Source organism: Bombus flavifrons, chromosome 10 (genome assembly GCF_040668555.2).
Source record: "Bombus flavifrons isolate JBK064 chromosome 10, iyBomFlav1_principal, whole genome shotgun sequence".
In the NCBI taxonomy this organism is placed as follows: Eukaryota; Metazoa; Arthropoda; class Insecta; order Hymenoptera; family Apidae; genus Bombus; species Bombus flavifrons.
In genome coordinates this window covers 4258903-4280549 of record NC_138451.1, presented here as the reverse complement: position 1 = coordinate 4280549, position 21647 = coordinate 4258903, and the positions used below count along the sequence as shown (strand labels likewise).

At 33.6% G+C, this 21647-nt stretch overlaps 2 protein-coding genes across 2 annotated transcripts; one reads left to right on the top strand and one right to left on the bottom strand.

Annotated features, from left to right (window-relative positions):
* Positions 1-4682, top strand: LOC138184077 (proline-rich nuclear receptor coactivator 2). The gene is made up of 2 exons (XM_069121744.1): positions 1-882; positions 1950-4682. The coding sequence occupies exon 2, from the start codon at positions 2005-2007 to the stop codon at positions 2407-2409; it is 405 nt and encodes a 134-aa protein (XP_068977845.1). The 5' UTR covers positions 1-882; positions 1950-2004; the 3' UTR covers positions 2410-4682.
* A 12602-nt stretch (positions 4683-17284) lies between these two features.
* Positions 17285-19651, bottom strand: LOC138184149 (cytoplasmic dynein 2 intermediate chain 2). The gene is made up of 9 exons (XM_069121845.1): positions 19422-19651; positions 19256-19340; positions 18980-19192; positions 18679-18913; positions 18394-18595; positions 18122-18321; positions 17907-18049; positions 17630-17832; positions 17285-17502 (listed from the first exon to the last, which is right to left on the bottom strand). Exons 1-9 carry the CDS (start codon positions 19478-19480, stop codon positions 17433-17435), a joined length of 1410 nt encoding a protein of 469 aa, XP_068977946.1. The 5' UTR covers positions 19481-19651; the 3' UTR covers positions 17285-17432.
* Positions 19652-21647: the final 1996 nt, after the last annotated feature.

Here is a 21647-nt window from a genome sequence, read left to right as displayed (position 1 = left end):
TCGTAATCCTTAAGTTTCGCTCGTATCTTCATAATGATAAGAGAGAGAATGGGAAAAGGATCGTGCTTGCGAGCACATAGTTTACGAGTTCGATCGCAGTACATATCCGGTTTCAGCGAGTGTTTAGTGTGAATTGACAAAATGATAAATATGAACTTAAAAGTGAAACAAAGGGAGAGAGAGGAAGGAAAAAAATCGTAAAAAGAGAGGCAGAAATTTAACAGGCGTTGCTGAACACGGATATGATAAAATATCAGTTTTTAAAATAGAATGAACGTGGTTTGAGTGCGCGTACATATGCAGAACGTACAGATATTGCCGATAAAAGTTAATTTCACGTTTTATGAACGTATGTGTACATGCGCATGCGCGTTGCGAAGGTACGAATACGTAGAATTTCGCTGTCGAACGGTGATCGTATTGTGAAAAATCCGTGCGGAATAGCGAAAACAAACAACTCGTGTCCGCCATCTTGTGCCTCTCCAGCTACGTTAAAAAAAGGAAGTGAGAGCGTGAGAGAGAGGGAGAGAAAGAGAGGAAGGAAGAGAGAGAAAGAGTGAGTGAGTGAGAATTCCGGGGAGCGACGCGTGTGATTTTTATTTGGTGAGGAAGAAAAAAAGTGTAAGCAGAGGTGACCAACGGTCACCGAATGTGGTCAAATTCGCAAAATACACGAATAGGGAGGACTGCGAGAGAACTCGAAATAAGAGAGGTGAGGTAGCATTGTGCTCAGAAGGAGGTTCGTAGGGTACCCCACCATTTATTCCCCCTACCCTTTTGCCCTGGATCCCGAGATTATTGCGCAGTTAGAAAATTCATTGAATATAAAGACCGCCGAAAACTTGGTTGCATCTTTAGAAAGTGGCCCGCGGACATCATATGGTAAGTCTTTTGATATAATTCCAAAATTAATTACTCTTCGCCCCCTTCTATGTTTGCTGTTGTAATTTCAATGCAATGTGTTTGATTTTATTTTCTTGTTATTTACTTTTTGATATTTGTTATATTTATATATATTTATATTTATTATATATATCTATTTATTATAACAATAATAATAAAATCAACTTTTGTAACAACTTCTTGGCTTACAATAATGTCGAGTCACATTCGTAGCGTAGGTTAACAAGCTATATACAATGAAAGGAAACTGTATTTATATCGAAGTTTAAGATACTCTTTGCCGCGTCAATTTTATTATCAATATGTTATGTGGAATCACACAAGCAATATGTTTATTATATTATATATTTAGTAAATAAATTATATTTCATTATTGTTACCAAATTATAAAAATGTTTATTTTTATTAAATTTTTATTAAAGAAAAAAGCCTAATATATAGAATACCGTAATGTATACACATTATAATTTAGCGTCAGATATTGTCAGAAAATGTTTGATACTTTTGTTTCCTTTTATAACCAAAATAGTTTGAACGGAAAGTCCAGAATGGGCGTAAAACGTGTTAATTTTAATCCTAATTTTAATTCTAAACTACAAGTCTAATTTATAGAATTGTACAAATTCAGTATATAATATTTCAGTTCTATTTTAAATATGACATTGAGATAGTAATCATCTGATGTCAATATATATGTACAGAAATATATTTTTTACACAAAAAATGGTAAGACAAGGAGTTAAACAGTGTTGTGTTTTATGTATGTTACTTTTATCATCGATCAGTATGGGGTCAGACTTATAGCAGTTGCGTATTGAATTTGAGTAAAACATGTTTCATATTGCTTGGTGATGAAATTTTAATATCTTGGAATGACGCATACCAAATTGTTTTGCCATAAAATAAAATCAAATATTTTCTTATCTTCTTTTCAAAATACTGCATGTTGACGTAATCATATGCTGATAAATGTTAAAAATATTGAATTCACGATTAATAACATTTTTTGAAGTGTTAGAAAGCTAAAAGTGTAATTAATTTTGCAGACGGGTTGGTTGACTTTGTGAGTGATAGAAAGGACGAAAGTATTATAAAGAAGCCATGACGAATTCGGTACCGAAATTGAAGAACAAAGTAGACCGGCAGGGTTCACCGAATGTCGGTGTGGAACGATATCATCACCGTTCAAGTGCAATCAAATCGTCAACATTTTTCCACAATAGTGGAAGATCTCATGGCAGAAATTCAACCGGCAGACTAAGTTGCAGCCCACACGGTTTGTCAAAGGGTTCAAGAACTTCGCCGTTGCGATGTGAGTACAGTCCGCGCGGCAGTCCAACAAACAGTTTCTATGCGGGTGCAAAGTTTTCTGAACCGCCATCTCCTGCGAGCCTTCCGAAACCACCGAGCCATTGGACTACGAGACTGATGAGCAGTTGTCAACAATCCGACAGGAGTTGCGATATTTCAAATCATCTAAAGATGATACTAAACGTCCAAGCCTGATACCTAAAGACCAACAAACCGCTAAAAACGGTTACCAGCTCCTAAAAGCAAAGAGACAGGTACGATATTATCGTTCTCCTACTCTTGAATTTAAGGATGTATTTTTTCTCTTGTATGTGATGTCAAGCTGTTCGTTTTAAACATAACAAACAAAAAACAGAAGTGTTTATAACTGCGCGATAACACAATCTCTTAAGAACGATACACGATTAATATTGCAACAAGAAAAACAGGGCACCAGCGTCTTCAGTTTCATGGTATCAGATGCTGAGCGGATGAAGAAAAAACAAACCAGGATTCGTTGTTTAAAACTATACAAAACATATAAACATTGAGTATGAAAGACGCAGGTGCGTCTGCCGTGAACCATGATTCAAGTATATGGTAACTTGTAACAATTCTATTATGCGCCGTCTATGAAGATATAAACGTATGTATTTTAGATTATTATTATATATGATTAACTTGCAGAGACGCATACACATACACAAATACATAAACACTATTATATTATCTGTTTGACGAAATGGTACGAAGACATAGGCAAAGCTGCATTAGCTATTTTTAAAAACAATAGCTATATACTCTTTATTTTTCTTTTTTTTTTTTTAAATCAAAATTGCTACATCCTAGCACTGTTGATTATTGACAGTATGTTTTATTCTTTTTTCAATTGCAACCCGGAATTCTTTCCAAAATAGTTATTTAAATCTTTACACAAGATGTATGCTAATTGCTTTTTTCCCTCATTGAAAGATACTTTATATTTACAACATAAGTGGTAAACTTTAAGTATTATATATATTCATCTACTGCTCTTTAGCATAAACCTAAGTATCGATTAAGTGTATATCAGACTAATTATTATTCCTATGTAACTGCTTGCCTCCCAGGTTCAGTTAAGTTGTCAATAGTTTTGGTAGAATCCAATGTTCAATGAATCATAAGGACATAATCAAATTATCCTTGAAAGATTTATCAGAGTAAAATTTTTTGGTTTCTGTTTATCTTCTTTTACTATCGAAGGTATTCTTACTCATTTTGCAGCTTTGCAATAGTTCTGCAAAGCATTACATAAGATTTAAGTGACGTGTTTCCAGCGTGCATACAGATGAGATCCCATAATTCATCAATGAAAAAATGGGATTAAATTGTGTGAATGAATGATAGTGAAAATAATCTGATATATGCTTGATGAATGTTTATTAATTTTTGTTCTCCATTTTTCAGTAAATTCGAGATTAAGCAATACTTCTGCTTAAGTTAACAAAATTTTTATGAAGGTTTTCTTTAAGTGACAAATTTAATTTTTATCTAATATAAAAAATGTGGTCAGAAGCTTGTCATAAGATTTCATTATAAAGTGATTTTATTTAAATTTGGAATTGGATATCATTTATTATTTAATACTGAAATTATGAGTTAACAGAATTTTTTGGTTCAGTTCTAAACATATATATTTCAAAAGTAAAATTTTTGCTGATTTTATACTGTTATAAATGATTTTTTTCTTTCTAACGTTGCACTCGTTACATGACAAAGATAGTAACAATAATTTTTAATTTTTCTTGCATTTTTCTTTCTTTTTTATTTTTTTTTTTTTTTTTACCTAAAATACGATCATATATTTAATCAAGTAGACTGACCAAATTATTTGAAGTGGTGTTTTAACTAATATGTTTTTTTCTTTTTATCTAAAAGAAGGCACTATTTTTTCTTTTTTTTTTCTTTTCTTAAATTACGTTAGTTTCATTTTTTCTTTAGTAATTACTTTCTTTCTTCTTTCATAAGTTTAATTTTTAAGGTGAATTACGAAGATAGGTTTCGGTATATGTACATGCAGATCTCAAGAAAAAGCTACTGAGTGTATTCATGCGTGTGAATGTATATATCTTGCGTGAAGGAGTGAGAGAGAAAGAGAAAAGATGGCAAAAATGTGCAATCTCGAACTTTCAATTACTTTCTCCATCTTCGTAGTCTCGTAAGGCAAAACAAATTTTTAATCGTATCTATAGCATCTAACAGTGGTATGTCTCACGGAATGATTGACAGAAATTCTGATGTAAAATCGAGAGGAGTTTCATTGGTTTTTGAATTTACCAACGGTACTCAATGAACACTATCTCCATTCGTTCTCTTTTTCCTTTTTGGGAATCGTCGCTGTGTGGCGGTTCGCAGAAAGCGAAAGGGAGTTGCAGTTCCGAGAAAAAAGAAGGAAAGAATTATATTAATCAACATCCGTCTTCGTTCCTCTTGATTTCATAAGAATTCGATTATTTGATGGGTACATATATCTTTCCAGTTAGATTAGTTTCTTTGAATTCGTCTCCCTTTCTTAAAAATCGTATTTGTTCAAGGTTCTTTGACAGCTTCAAATTTCTGTTCGTCTAAGTTTCCATAGAGAAAAATAGTTTTTTTATGATAGCACATGTGTGATAAGATAAGAGCTTGAAGATAAACGATGGTCGCCATACTTGTTGTTGAATAGTTTCTGCTCTCGACGGAAGAGGAATTGTCGCAATTGGTCAGATGAAAAAACAATCTAAAATACAGAGATAGGATCACATCGATAGAGAATCGTTCTTATCGCATACATAGTTTTGTCACTAGCAATATACACATAAGTTCCAGATTTTTTAAGTAAATGGGTTTCTATCGAGGGTCTTCGCTAAAAGAAATACTTCGCCACGTTCGTTTGATGTTTTTGATTCGAAGGAGGAAGTACAATGATTTGTCTTAAACTGCTAGAAGATTTCAGTATTTGTCCAGTGATTATTATTTTATTAATCGGCTTTGAATTGTATATGTATAATTATATTAGGTGTGGTATTCGAATGTTAATTGTAAATACGTGCCAGGATTCGAATGGAAAATTTTCAAATTCGGTACGAGTTGTTTTTAAGACCTCATTGGGCGTGAAGTAAAACGAATTAAGCACTGCCGTCCTGTGAGAGATCGATAGAATGGATTAGCTTTCAGCATACGGAGATTATCGCACAGACGCGTATCGTTTGTGAATGGTGTAAATAGACAGACGAGGGCGGATAAAGAAGTTGTAAACTTCAAGCAACATCTGTAAACGTACTGTAAAAAAAAAAAAAAAAAAAAAAAAAAAAAAAATGGGAGGGATTAGTGTACATACGGCGAAACAGAACGCAGATGGACGATGTGCATTATGTATATCTCATATACATAAAGGGTAAATGAATCGAAATATCTCGGTGATAACGGCGTTTTGTTCCGTTCCGATTGAGAGCAAAAGGCTTAAAAAGAGTTTGAAACTTTAAGTAACAGCAATATGCGTAATTACCTGCTCGAGTCTCGGAGAAGTGCAAAAAATAGTCAGTATGTGCAAAAGTGAAACATAAAAAAAAATACAGAAAACGTAAAAAAAAAAGTAAACAGTTGAAGGTTGCCAGACTCGGTTCAAGCGATCTTTGAGGCGAACGAAATTTAGTGGGAAAAGAAAGGACGCTATTGCGTGGTAAAAGGGAGAGAAAATATATGAAAGAGGAAGAAATGGCGTCCGAGAAAAGAAGCGACGCCAAAGAAAAAAGGGCACGAATAACAAAGTGAATAATCAACCAATCGATAATATTAATTTAAAAGATGATAAGAAATTAGCTGTGATGATGACTCTATAGGTACTACTAATTTTTAATTGGTAATTGATCAACATATATATATATATACACACACATACATATATATATATTATATATATATATTATATATTATATATTATATGTATATGATTAAACGATAAGGTGGGATAATTTAAGGAACGTGCAAGTACGATGAATATATGAAAACAAGATTATTACCGCCTTTTTCGAGAGAGAAAAACGCAAATGCCGAAACGAGTAAAATATGAAACACACATACACACTGTGTGCGAGTTGTATATCAAGTCGGGAGGATAAGAGAACATAAGTGGGAGAAGGAACATGTTTTTCTTTGTCATAAAATGCGGGGTTTGCCGCGTACTCCGACATATTGCTATTAATTATCCAAACAACTTAGTAATTAGCGATGTACGTACACGCGATCGTGGAACACAAATAAGAGTAAAACAAAACAATGCTCGAAAGCATAATGCAAAAAGGGAAATAGGAAAGTAATGAACAAATTAAAATGTAGGGTGCAATGTTTTCGTGACAAGAGCAAAAAAATTAATATTATTTAGGAACTCTTTCGAGTACGTCCATCTTGTGTGTCGTAATCCACCTTCGTGACTTTAAGATGAGAATATAGCTAGTAGTTCTAATTATAAGAGCCAACGAGAACTTGGGTCGTTTCGAAAAATGGGATCGAGGTCGGGCGGGAATTTTATGTTCGAACGCGTTTCCGGCCGGAGAGACGCGAGAATGTAGCTAGATATGCTTCTTTCCGTTTGAGGTTTACACGAATATCTTCTACGCGATGAATTTAAAACGTACAGTTTAAACGAAAAGAAGTTGCAAGCGTTTTTTATTTTTCGTTTTCAATTCGTTTTCATTTTTATGACAAATGGTAGAAGTAGGGCAAGAAATGCTGATAACAACACGAACAATACGAGACGATCCATTCTCGACTGGCATTTATTGTGATATTGTAACGTACAAAATCGTTCGTCGCGAGTTACACGAAAAATCGAAGAATAATCAATAAGACAAAATTAAGATTCTCGTGAATGCTTCATGGATGTATCACGTGTTCATTTTGTAAAACAAGTTGCAGAAGATACCACTCTTAGCGAAAATTTTAGGAGTCTGTTTCTTGAGTTAGGTTATAGCTAATAATTTTAATGTCAAAGACATTATAGTCTTATTATACTTATTTATAAGGATAAAATAATACCTCCAGATATATATCTAACGAGATTTGTGCAAAAAGAGACCTTGAGTTGGAAAACTTTATGTTAAAAGTTTATCTTTAATTATCGTTATTTTACCAGAAATTTTCTATGAAATTTGTTTTCTGTACGTATCGTACTATTAAGTTACTAAAAAAACTTTTCAATGAATATTCACGAACAAAAGTTTCGTAGGAAGTAGACGTCCGTCATTCCTTATATGTTCACGCGAGTGTGGCATCATTGACTCCCCATATACACCGTGATGCATCCGTCGACGAACATCATGTGACATACGAATGCACGTAGAAAATGGCTACGTGCCCTCGCATGTCCTGTTTCAATCTATACACGTGTATATCTTTATACCTTTTGAATAATTTCTTTTGCTGGTCTCTTTTGGAAAAAGGAAAGGGTTAACCGTAACTAATAATTCTAATTCTACTTTAATTTCGCATAACTCTAATGTAGAGACACTAAACGTTATGGGAAGGAAAAAGTATAATAATTATTGTACAGAAAAAGGAAACGCGTCGAAATGGTACATTTGTTCGTTCCTTTGATCAGTTCCTTGAAAGAAATATTTTTTTGATTCGTCATTGCATCGGACTAGGTGTGTTATATCTTTTCTGGATGTGTAAATTAGCTTTTGAGCTTCCATGAAAACCGTCTCTTCGATGTGTTATTAGATTCTTCAGTGACGCATAACGAGGAGAAGCACTCATCCGGATTCTTCCGATCGAAATTTCGTTTATTTTTTCTTTTCTTTTTCCAGCTAAATAGCGAATTCTTACGTAATTCTGGTTGTGGTTTCTTTAGAAGGTTCTTTCGCGCGTTCAACGGGTATATTTAAATATTATTAATTCATTAGGCAAATAATTCGTTACTTTTCGAAAAATGAATGTTACATTTTTCTTCTTTTTTCCATATTTCTCTTTTTTAAAAATTAAGTTTTAATTAGATTAATAAAGCTGTGCTCTTTTTCTCTTTTCTTTTTCTTTTCTTTTTTTTTTTTTAAATTACAAGTCTATGTAATTTTAGGTTAATGACTTCAGGAAGAACATATCAATCGCTTGCTACTTATTCTATTTCCACGGTTCATGATTTACTTTGTTCTATGTAGCTTTATAAGTAATTCGTTCCCATGGGTGTGCGTATGTTTTTGGTTTAGGGTGAAATTTTATGTACGTACATGGAAAGATCTTTTTCTATTCATGTTTTAGAGTTCTCTTCTTTCTTTTTGTCATGTGTATCTGAAAAATTCTCACGTGCGAAAGTGATGTTAAAGAGCAGACGAAAAAATGAATCGATACGAATTTTTGCATATCCGTACTACTTCTCGTTAGGGAAAGAATACCGGCGAACCATTCTTAAAAAAGAAAATTCGTAATTAAAACAATGAATCGAAGGGAAAAAATGAGAATGAACCCGCTTATCGGAATAATTAAAGAAGAAACATATAAAAGAAAACAAAATGGAACCAACGTCTTCGAACGACAACGTCAAACAATAAGAAAAACGAACGATAAAGTCGTGTGTCGCGCATCGAATCGTTTTAACCTCAAAAGTATTTTGTCACGAGGTGAGTTCGAAGCGCGACATTCGTTTACCAATATACGATGTAATATCGTTTTAAAAAATTGATCTTTTATGCAAGAGTGAAAATCAACAGCTCATCGATTTCATATGAAGCACTGATCATTATACAGGGACACAAAACACAGCCACACGAAACACTATGTCGATTAATTAATTAAGCCTTAAATTTAGAATTAAGTTGAGAGGTGTGATGAAAAACCAGAGATAGGAAGAAAAAAGGGAGAGAGAGGGAGAAAAATGAAAGAAAGCTCTGTCTTTTTGAAGCGCCATGATCAATGACTATATATTTGAATCAATATATTTTAAACACATGCATGATTTTAGTCGGTAAATCAATTGATGTTATTATTCTGATCTAAATCGTTCCTCCTTTTCTCTTCATTTCAACTTCGTACATATATCGTATTCGGGGATTGTTCGTGTTTCATTTACAATTTTTAAATCATTCTCGTTGAAAGAATCGTCAAAATTCGAGGCGTGCGCTTTGATCTCAACCGTTCTTGCGAAAGAAACACTTTCTTTTCGTTTTATTTCGATACCAAGGGAATCTAGTGGTCGTAGAATCACGTGGAAATCATTCGATATCAGTCATTTTCATTCGCTGTTCGATAGTAAAGGATTGGTAGGTTAAGTGTCGCTTTGCATTCGAATAGAGTTGCATTGAATTCGAGGCGACACTCTCTTCGATGTCACCGAATGATAACGAAAGAAAAGAAATAAAGATCATATTAACTGCGTGATTCTACGACACGTATTTATATATCGATCGAAAAAAAGACATTTTCGAAGAGCTAGACCATTGTTAAGGAGAGTACGATTTTTACCTACGGTAGCAAGGAGAAGTTTCTCGTAATCTATCGATTGTTTACTCGTGTAAATTCCATAACGCATCTCTGACGAGCCTGTCGATGACAATATTTTTTATCCTTCTTCCTGCTGCTGCTCGTGAAAGTCCAGCCGTACGTCAGCGCGATGCGTGACTACAAAACATATATAACTTTATTTTTTCTTTTTTCTTCTTTTCTCATGTCTTATTTCAGGAAATTAGCTTGAAGAAAATATATAATTGCAAAAATTACGAAGATCATGGATGAACGACGCAAAACAAATAGCATGAAATTATTACGTATTATGATAAAACAATTATCCGTATCGTTCTGACGTGCGGCTATACTATTAAATAGTAGGGGAAACGGATTGGTCGCAATGGCGGCAAGTAAAGAAAAAACGCACTGACTATTTTAACGAATCGAGATTCGACCATGTACCTTGATATATACCTTGAGCGTGTTTTCAGAAAGTATGTGTGCGTCGGTGATACCGTGAGAAAGAGCGAGAATGCAAGTGTGTGCGTGTATGCGAGCGTGCCAAAAGAAAAATTGTGTGAGTTTAAGAACGTGCGAGACAGAATAAATATAAAAATATATATATTAAATATATTATATACGAAACAGGAGGGAGAGAGACTCTCGCTCTTGAAGAAGAAAAGAAACGGACGCGTTTTATCTTGTGCATTGTCAACGCGAACATCGTTTATGGTTATAATCATTCGAACGATTCGTAAAACGAATAGTTTAAACAAAGAGAAGAAACGATGAAAAAATCATAAAAAGTATTTACCTGGAAGAACGCGTCCGTTTAACTTCTCTCGATTTCTCGCACGTGCAGAGCGGTTCGTACTTCATTGTGCGGTTGATACTAAGGAGAAAGCAAAGTAACACACACACATATTAGCATATAACCGTGTGTGTGTGTAGTTTGAAGAAAGAAGCATTTAGAAAGATAATCATGCCATCGCCCGCACGTGCGCGACAATAATTTTTCCTACGTATAGACGGTGTGCGAAGTAACTTTAGTTTCTTTCTTCTCTTTTTTGTTTCAAGACTCAACAAGGGGAGTAACGTTTGCGCGGTAAATTCTGAAATTCTGCAAAATAGAAATTTCCTGCATAGGAAATAAAATTGTATGCTACTCGTATAGATACGTTTCGAATCTAGTCAATTGCTAAATTAACGGGACTACTAGATGTCCATTCCATGTTTGATCGGCGGCCATCTTGAGTTGTAGACCTAGTTTCCATGCTACTCAGATCAGATAAATTTTAACTGTAAGAGTAGATCGACTCTATGTATTATAATTTGATGTTGTTTAATCGATTGACTGCCTTTTTCTATTTTAATGAATTTTACAGCTGTACCTATGATCAGTATTGTTTTAGTTTATTATAAAAATTTAAGTAATTTGATGTAGTGACAGCTGCTCTTATAGCTGAGTTACCGTTATGCAAATTATGCAGCAGTCTCTCTATCATGTTTTGAATGAAATTTACAAGCGATCTAAATTTTTGAAAAAGGAGGAATTTGATTTTTTCCTTTCTTTTTCCAAGATTTTGGGAACTAGTATTTCGGATCGCAAAAGAAATTGTTTAGAAGGTATGTAAGAATAAAGAAGGTCTAAAGAAAATGACCTTTCTCTATCGCGCAGATGTTTCTCCTCCGTTTAAGAGTTGCGTCCTACAAACCATGTGGCATTTCTTCTTCGAATGATTTCTCTTACCTTCTTTTTTTTCTTTTTTTTTTGTCCTTTCGTAAGCTTACAATTTTACAACCGAGCATCGCTGTACAGAGCATTGTTCTACGAAACTCTGGTCTGCTTTAAACCGAATGAAACTGTAGAAGTATTTAAAAAAAAAAGCTAAAACGAACGAGGTAGACTTGTACGGTGCACCAAAGGGCACTATCCATTCGAGGAAGCTTGTACTTAAGGAACGACAGGTCTTTGTTCATTCGTGTTCACGAGAAATCTAAGATTTTCTCGTGTTACCTTTTTTCGAATTCATCTTCTTGATAACAGCATTAAAAAATATATTTTGAATCTAGAAAAAAAAGAAAGAGCGATAAGCATAAAAAAGAAAAGAAACGAAAAATCGATGAACTATATCGATTATCAACCTGTCGTCTTCGAGAGTATAAGCTTCGCGAGTCCGGTAAGATTATACAAAAAACAAAAAAAACACAGAAGATCAGAACTTTTGTTCTGTCGTTCCCCAACGAAATAGTGGCGACGAGTTTATCGTTAGACAGTAAATTATATAGGTATAAGTAAACTTTACCGAGTCGCGATTTCTGCGATACAAGACGATAAGATTAAACGAAGTTAAGAAATAAAAGGTGGATGAGAGTCGTATGAACGATGCAGGGATAGAAACGACGTAAGATAACGATGTATAAAACGATAAAGTGATGGAATTTCCCATTCGTGTCTCTTTAATAAAACTCCGTCGTGGACACGATGCAATTTGCTGTCAAGTTTTAGGGTACATAAGAAAATAGAGGTTATATAATATATATATATCTATTATTGTACGTAAAACACGCAGAAGCAGTACGTTTAAGATTCGAATCGTGCGCATACATAAGAAACACTGTATTATAAAAATATCGTAATAAGAGTGACCGTTTCGCGAATAACAAGTTTTTTTGGAGGAGGACCGATCGATGAAAAAGAAAAGCGGATCTAGGCGAAAGAAAGGGAAAAAAGATAAGATCCGCAAGCAATTGTATATAAATGTGTGAAGCGAAATTCGATCGTGCGAGCCATAGCGAGCGCGTGAAAGAGAATATTTTGTTATGTAAAAAAAAAAAAAAAAAACGACTGAGATGAAGCAGAAGAAGAGAGATTCATTTTTGGGATACAATATGGCTGCAGCATATTTTCGAACGCACGTTTCGAGTTATCGTCTGATCGATATACATATGAATCTTTTTTGCGGCCTCAAGCTTGTAGAGAAGAATAAAGCAATGAAGAAGAAGAAGAAGAAGAAGAAGAAGAAGAAGAAGAATGGTAGGAAAGAAGAATGGTGGCAACAAGAAGTAAAATGAACGGCGTCGTTACGCGCAGGAACGAGATTTCTTTATCATTCCAACAGATGGACTTATAACTTGGTCACTTTCATATTTAAAAAGTAAGAAGAATCATAAAGAAAAGTACATTCCGGTTCACAATAAATCGCCGATTTTTCTCAAAATGGCGTGTACGATTTACCAACAAATCATACGCACCATGGTATATATTATACCAAAGAGGAGAGAGAATCTCGACTGGACGCAACTCCTGTCGAATTTTTATTTCTTCGAACGAATGAAAGTAGAAGATGAAGATCGAGAGAGGACCAAGAAGAAGAAACAAGGAAGAAATAAAATCGTGGCAAGGGGATAACGGGAAACTTAACGATTGCGCGATCGACCAGAATAGATAAGGATTATCGATTGGCCACCTTTCGACGCGCATCCCGTTGTTTCCTTGGCGAAACAATCGTCTCGTGTTTGCGCGTCCGACGTGAAAACCAGGGCTGTTATTTGTAATGAAAAAACAGAAGAAGAAGAAGAAATCAGGATATTACGTACACGAGAGGCAGGTTCTCGTGCAGGTAAAGAGAAGACTCGAAATTTTTTCGATGATATAATAAATAATTAATAATCGTCCACTATGAGGTTCGACAGAGGAACAATTATTTTTTGCCGTTTTTTCTCCTATCAGAGAAAGAAACATCTCGAGGTTTCATTGCTAAAGCGATGGACCAGCTACGACACAGCGAGATGATTATTGTGAACGGCGATGATGATAATATAATGATGATCCTCCAGGAAAGCTAAGAGAAACTGAAACAGATAGCCAGTAAGTACTTGGAGAACAATATGGCGAAGGAATATATATCCAAGTCGTACCTAAAGCGTAATCATTTATATATCGTAGTTTTGGTACTGTTATTCGAATATGTATACACGCGTTTTTTTTCGAAGAAAGTGTGGTAGACGCGTGACCAATGGAAGAGGAGGAGGAGAAGGAGGAAGTACGAAGAAGGAAAAAGGAAAAGGTTGTCGACGATAATAAAATGATAGAGAGAAGAAGAAGAAGAAGAAGAAGAAGAAGAAGCGTAGGTAGCAGCATTATGAAATGGAAGATTAATCACGGGTAAAAGGGGAACTATAATAGTCTTTCAAGATTGATTATTATTGATGAAGAAGAAGCGAGAAAGTGGATTTGAACGAGATTGGAGCGAATGTAAGAGGATTTCTAAAAAACCATCAGAAAAATGTCTTTTTGAGAACAAAAAGCGCCAAAAAAATTAATATATACAACCAGTGAAGAGTATGCGTGAGAAACAGTGCGAGTGGAAAGAATGATTGAAGATAAAAGTAAGGAAGTATCAACGCAAGGCAAGTTTACAGAGGACAGTAATGAATGCAGATGATATCAAGAGACAAAGCAAAATGTACACGTAGAATTGAAAGTGTTGGTGTGCAATAGTCGTCGAGGAAGGTCAAGATCAAGCCGAGAAGATTTAAAAACAGAAGAAAACAGAAGAAGAAAAAGAAAAAGATTCTTGAATCCTCCTCCGTCTAGAGACAAGGATTTGATGTGAGGATCTTTTTTGTAGAAAGTTTTGAAGCAGAAATTTCTGAGGGGATTCGTGAGATAAAAGTCAGAATTGACTTTATTTGAAAAGTATTTCAATGCAGCACAAATACAGGCATACACACTACACACACAGAAGCATACATACATATACATGCATATAGTTCATTCATATACACACAATTGTATATAAGAAGAAAATGAAAGAAGCAGAACTAAGGGTTTAACGTCAGAAAAAATGCGCGCTTATGTGAGTCACGTGTGTAAAATTCGAATTGAATGAACACTGGACGCACATTTATTACTACCACCGCTACTATCTGTATATCACGCGGTATATGTTAACGAGAGTAAACGCAAAAGTGCGAGAACCTTCGAGAGAATGAATGTGAAGATACATTGAAATGAACGAGGAAAAAAACTGATAAGTGACGGAACGCCTGAAAATTTTCTCAGTAACCGAAAACCTATATACTGTTTTACCAGACTTCAGAAGACGAATATATACATACACGTGTATACAAAAACATGCCACAAATTGAAGCTTCTTTGATCTCCATCTATCGTATGAATGGATCTGCTCCTTCGAAAAGAAAAAAAAATCGGAAGAACAAAAATAGAGCAACAAGAGAAAATTTTTAACGTTTCCTGGTATCGTAGACAATCCTGTCTTTTTTTCTACCTATTCTTTTCTTTTCTATTTTTTCCCCTTAATTTCTTTCGCTTTCATCGTCCTTTCCTTTTGATAATGACGAAGAACTACCGGCCGAAAGTGTATGCAGCAAAGAAGCGCTCAGCTTTGTTCTCCAATACTCTTCGACGATAATATTACTAATCCTGTTTCTACCTTATACTATACTTCACACACATTGCGCATATCCCGTCCACATTTCCTCTTTATTATTCTATTTTCTTTAGGGCCCTTTTCAGGGCCCGCAAACGTTTTATTCATGTAGTAACAATTTCTTGGATAAACTAAACATCGACAAACAATCCGTCCTTTTCAGGATGAAAATTTAAGAAAATCCTTTTTAGGAGGAACATTTAAAATCGTTCTCTTCAGAAAGAAAATTAAAAACCGTTCTTTTCAGAACGAAAATTAAAAACCGTTCTTTTCAGAACGAAAATTAAAAACCGTTCTTTTCAGAACGAAAATTAAAAACCGTTCTTTTCAGAACGAAAATTAAAAAACGTTATTTTCAGGAAAAAATGCCATACTTTTCAGGAAAAACCCCTAAAAGTATGGATGAAAACATTTGAATTATTAGCAGTTTGTTTTTCATTTTATTGCAATGTTGTTGGATTTTACTTGGATTTATAACTGTGTTGGATATTTTCATTTTATTGCAATGTTGTTGGATTTTACTTGGATATATAACTGTGTTGGGTATGTATATTCCATTAACATAATGTTTGTAGATTAATTATATTTTAATTATAGCATCCGGTAAAGTATTGTTCAACGTATTTGCATAAATATCGAAGAAGGTCATGGGAGAGATCCGCTATAAAACGTTCAGGAAGTCTAAGTGTGTCACGTATCAATAGAAAAGCGAATAAGTTTTACGATTTCTTTGGTTTCTTCATCATACATTTCATTATGAAATAAATGTGTTGAAATAATCCTTAAGCGCTTTACTACTTCTCAACAGAGAGTTATGTACTTATTTATATGATTCAACTTCTTGGAAAATTAGTCATAAGACGTATCTCTTTACGTGACATGCAATAGGAATGAAATAGTACAAATTCATATCTAAATGTAAGATCTAGCAGTTTTAAATTTGTTACTGTGCATTTCGCTATATCTCGATGACTCACCAAAAATTAATCATGACCTGAACAATTACAATCTATGAGCACTTAATAGAGATTTCATAATTTAAATTTATTGTACATATGTAAAATACGAAAGAATTATAAGTCATTTTATGAACAAGACGTCTTAAAAATAAGAAATTTGATTTCGATATAATTTTCAGATACAAATCAAGTTTGTTCTACTTCTCTGTGTGACATTCTTTCTATTTATCTAATTCCTCACTACTATGAAGCTACAAAATGGCAAGAATTTAAATGAAATAAGATAGCCCATTGAAGATACAGGCAAGAAGAATTATATTTGTTTATATTTATTTAGCCGAATTGATGTTCCTTTCTTTGTAGTGAAACATGATTATTTTTTATTTTCTTTACTTAATTTTTTTATTATAGCATACTCTTCCTCCTATGTCAGTTATTTTCAAATCTGTTTGTGTATACATACTTTAAACTTACGTACCAAAATGATTCATGTCTTTTATTTTTCCATATGAAAAATACAAATAAGAAGATTTATACGATTACACACAGTTTGTACTTAGTCATGTTGACTTGACATGAGGCAGGTTTTGAATGTTCATGGTTACAGGTAGTTGTGACATCAGATATTTGGATGAATCAGCAAGATAAAAGGTAATGGAACTTAAAAGAAACGTAAATAACTATGAAATAAATTGTCGAGCGAATTCAAGTATTTATTTAGTTGTTGCATAGTATTAATAAATATTTGTTTATATAATGTGGAAGTATTCATTTATTTACTCCAATTTACAATTGTAAACAATTCAGAGAATTGTCTATTTCCCCATAAATTATCGAAAAATGTTACTATAGCATAAATAGAAAAAGAGTAAATTTATACGAGAATTTAAAAAACTGCATTATATTTGATACACTTTATGATTAAATCTGGAAATTAAAATATTTTAGTTTCGTTGTGTTTTGAATTGCTGCCGTCTTAAATATTAACTTATAATCGGACGCGTGGCATTATTGCTTCTTTCATACATTTTCGCAATAAATTTGTCAAGTTATTTTTACTCAACGAAGTCTAGTTTAAAATACATGTTAAGCTATTTAAATAATAGAATATCTGATGTAGTAATCATGTGCTATTAATATCGTGCCTAATTTTGTTGCATGTTATTATATTTATTAGGAAGAGGAAATCGAAAATAGAACAGTGTATATTGAAAATGTGTGCGTGCGTGACTGCCTTTTCTTATAAAAGTAATATATGCTGTTACACAATAAATATATACATGTTTTTATACGGATTACAAGATAATAACATTGATAATACAATGAATACATAAAAAAGCAATTTTATAATGCATATTATTTAATATCTTTACAATAATTGCCTTGGGATTTTCCAAATTTCTATAGTTCCTTGTGTGTCACCAATGGCTACCATATTTCTATAAAACAAGTATTACAAACAATATAATGCAAATTACATATTATTACAAATCATATATTATTGATGCTTCAAATTTACATACTTCAAATTTACACATACATATTATATGTACTACGAATGCTTACTTTTTTAAATTCACACGTAAGCAGCTAGTGTTTTGTCTATCAGTGGTCTCAAAATTTATATTTGTCACAGATTTTCCACCAGTGACGTTATAAAGTCTAATCTCCGAGCCAGCACCATAAGTTGCGAATATGTCTTGATTCCCGAGCATCCATGTTAAACCCACGATTGTATTTTCACAAGAAATCGACCACAAGTTCGTATGCTAGATTATATAAAGGTTTTAATCTGTTATGGCGTTCAAAGTACAAAAATAAACTCTAACGATAAAATTATTACCTCTTCAAAGTGATATATACGAATTTCTTTGTCAGTGCCAGCAGTGACGAAAAGATTACGTATCGGGGAACATTTAATGCACGTAATACTACCTTCGTGCCTTTCATACTCGTCTACTACAGGATCCATTAGAGTTTCATCATCTAAAATTAAAAATTGATTATTATTTTCATAGAATAAAATAAAGTTTAAGAATTTATTAGAAAAATCCATACCTTCGATAGGAGCAACACGATCTAAGCTACATTTGTATATTCCACCGCATAAGGTACCCACGATAAAAAATATGGGATCTCTGGACGAAAAATCGAAGGCAGTAATACATAATCCGGATTCCATAGCGCGTTCACGTGTGCCACCTGCGCTACGTGGCCTTGAGTTTTCTATTGGATTATATTCTTTGGTTAATTTCAGTCTAAAAACATGCAACATATGTGATTATAAATAAATGTTTGTAAAAACGTGTTGATAGCATTAAAATAATTACCGTTTATATTCACGGGCAACTGTAAAATTGGCCATCATCTTGTGGATGAAAATATATCCATCTTTGCTGGAGCTCACAAGCAAGGACACATCATTTATAGTCCTTGCTTTCCAGTACACTTGAGACACACAATCCCCATGGGTACAAATTGTTGTTGGTGCCACTGATACATTGTCTCTTAAGTTCCATACAAGAACATCACCTTGGTATAAATAATATTTACTATTATTTCTTAGTTTATAAATAACATGCTTTTTCTAGAAATTTTACAATTAAGTAAACTACCATTGAATAAACCAGCAGCTATAATGGATGGTTCAGTTGGATGATAAGCCAACGTTGTTATACAGGCATTTGTTTCCAGTGTTTTATTTGGATTATCTGTAAAACTACCCTCTTTTGTTTGATTGTACAATTGCATTTTAGATAGATGGTCACACCATGTTTCATGGTAAGGAATACCAAAAGAAACTGCCAATGTTCCTCCTCCAATACTCCAACTCATATCACTTACTTTCATCTAAAAATATTATTAAATAACACAAGAGAATGAAAGAAATTAATAACTATAAAAGACAACAAATGCCTGAGAATCAGATTCAGTGCTGTGAATCTTTTGCAGAAGCTGTGTGCTTGTCAGTAAATCTTCATCAATTTTTGGTTCATAATCTTCAAATGCATTGGTTCCATAAGATTCATCTAATGCTTCTAATATACAAGGCGTAACTCTATTTAAAAATTGGGCCAGTCTTTCATAGTTCACTTCTGGCTTCTTCTTCTCTTCGGTTATAGTTTGAGTCTAAACAATGCAAAATTATTAAAATCAAATTTAGCCATATTTTTAAAATATATTTACAAATACCTCGACAGTTCTTGTTTCGACGGTTTGCACGGGATTCTGATTATAAACAATTTCTGTTGTTTGAACGTTCGTAGATTGATGCGATCTGCCAAATATTAAACAATTAAAACGAATAAAAAAAATTTTGATCATATAAATGATAGAATATGAAATTTTAGGCACGTACTTCGTAGTAGATAATTGTGAGTTGAAACTCACTGCTTCGAGTGAACGATTAGTGAACATTATTATGTATATTGTTAGAAATATTATGTTGTTGCAAAGTTAGTATTTTAAATAGTGTATGAAGTTGTTTATTAAATTACTAAGTATTTTATAAGATTCAAGAGAAAATAAAAACATTCAGTAGAGAGCATACGTGTGAATTTACAAATGTGAATCAGCTGATGAATATCATAGCGCCATCTAAATGCAACTATACGAATAAAAATTGATGCATAGGCGGTAAAGAAGCATGCAATGATGCAAATTAATAGTGCCATCAAAGGAACAATTAAAATATTACTAACCGGCTTGTAACATTGTATGTATGTATGTAACATTTTATAGATATACATGTGATCTTAGATACATCTCATGCATGTGATCAACAATTACGACTGTTTTGGTTCTCTACGTGAATCAACTTCAATGCCATAATAATTTCTAAATGCAACATATAAAGATTCAATGTATAGATAGATTACCATAATTTAAAGATATCTTTTCAAAACCTATGACAAAGCATATCTTTCCTTCTTTCCTTAAGCTAAGCCTGTTATTATTTTATTGCGGATCGTTATAGTCGGACACTCGAATGTCGCTCATAGTTCGTTCAGAACTTTTCTCTAGTATCAATCTGTAGAAATACTTCAACAGGTAAATACGCATTTCTTCTAAAGGTCTGCGCTTATTCTGGTTCTTTGCAATTGCATTAAGTTGCACTTCAAGACAGTCGAATAAAAATTTACATGAACGTCCTCTCGTACTGCAACAATATGTTAGTCAAAGAACTGTAGGATAAAAATGCATTATTCATCGCGTATGGTTCCTTTACATATTTAAAATGAACAAAGCCATACCAGGAGTCATTTTTATTGAGCATACCGGTTTTATCTGCAATAAATACTCCGAAGCCTGGTGCATAAAAGCGGCTTGTGGTAGCATCATCACCGTGACAGTCTGTCGCCGCGATTTAGGATAGCATAGATTTATATGAAGTAGTTCACACGTTATCGCCCTTTCTGTCTAGCACCGCTCGTATGTCTGTCCTTGTCGCACAGTGTCGTCCTCTCTGTCTAGCGCCGTTTGTATCTCCGTCCTTATCGCACGGTATTGCGCTCCTTATTAAACACAAGACCTCCTTGTTCAAACGTAAGCTATGTGCTACCATTTATTCTTACATTCTACAAGTTGGTGTTCTTCTGTCTTCAATCGATGGCAGCACATGATTTAATCATAGAGAAGGAACGCATTTATGTACGACAAAGACAGATATATGTACCGTGCTGCACAAAGAGAACGCTACTGTGCGGTAAGGATAACGATACTGAACAACAGGGACAGATATATATGTTATTTTTCGATACGAAGCGACGGCTAAAACAGAACTGCTATAACGTTGACAGTCAATAAGGTAGGAGTACGCGATGTCGGTAGCGATACGAGCGCGGCTAGCAAAGTACGTATTTGAAACTATGAATTCAATTTTATCGTGTAATAAAATAAGATAAAGCAAATTATTTATATGAGAAATAACATTATATTATTAGTAATAGTTAATTGTTACGGTTCTCATTATGTTAGCAATGAAATATAGATAAAACTACTACTATTTGTTCATTCGATTCCATAATCTTTACGTTATTTTATCTATTTCTATAATGCGTTGATACATTTATCATCTTTAAGTGAGTACATTGAAGATTACGCGCTTAACAAAATTAAATTTAGAACGATGTAAATATAGAGATACATGTGTTTGCGTTCATAGGTTATTGAAACTCATACGATATAATCTTTTACTCGTTCATAAAAAATTATAATTTATGATTACGATAAGATTACCAATGGGAAGTAACTCAAGAGTAGAAATACAGATATTTAAAGATTTTAGAAAGAAGACACACGTAACCATACAGATATTACGATAGTGTGATGTAGACATCTAAAATGAATAATAAAGACGAGCTCTATAGATATCTTGCTCGTCACGTAGTACGAAAAATTCATGGATGTATATGGAGGCTGTGGTAATTGGGCTCGAGCAAATAAGCAATTACTATGTTTTGGCTTGGCAAATATTATAATAACGGGCTAGAGGGGTTAACCAGGTTATCTGGAATATGATCATCGGTTCAGGCGTTTTAGAGAGCGCCAAAACCGGCACCAGCCTGCTGCTCACTTTTATTTC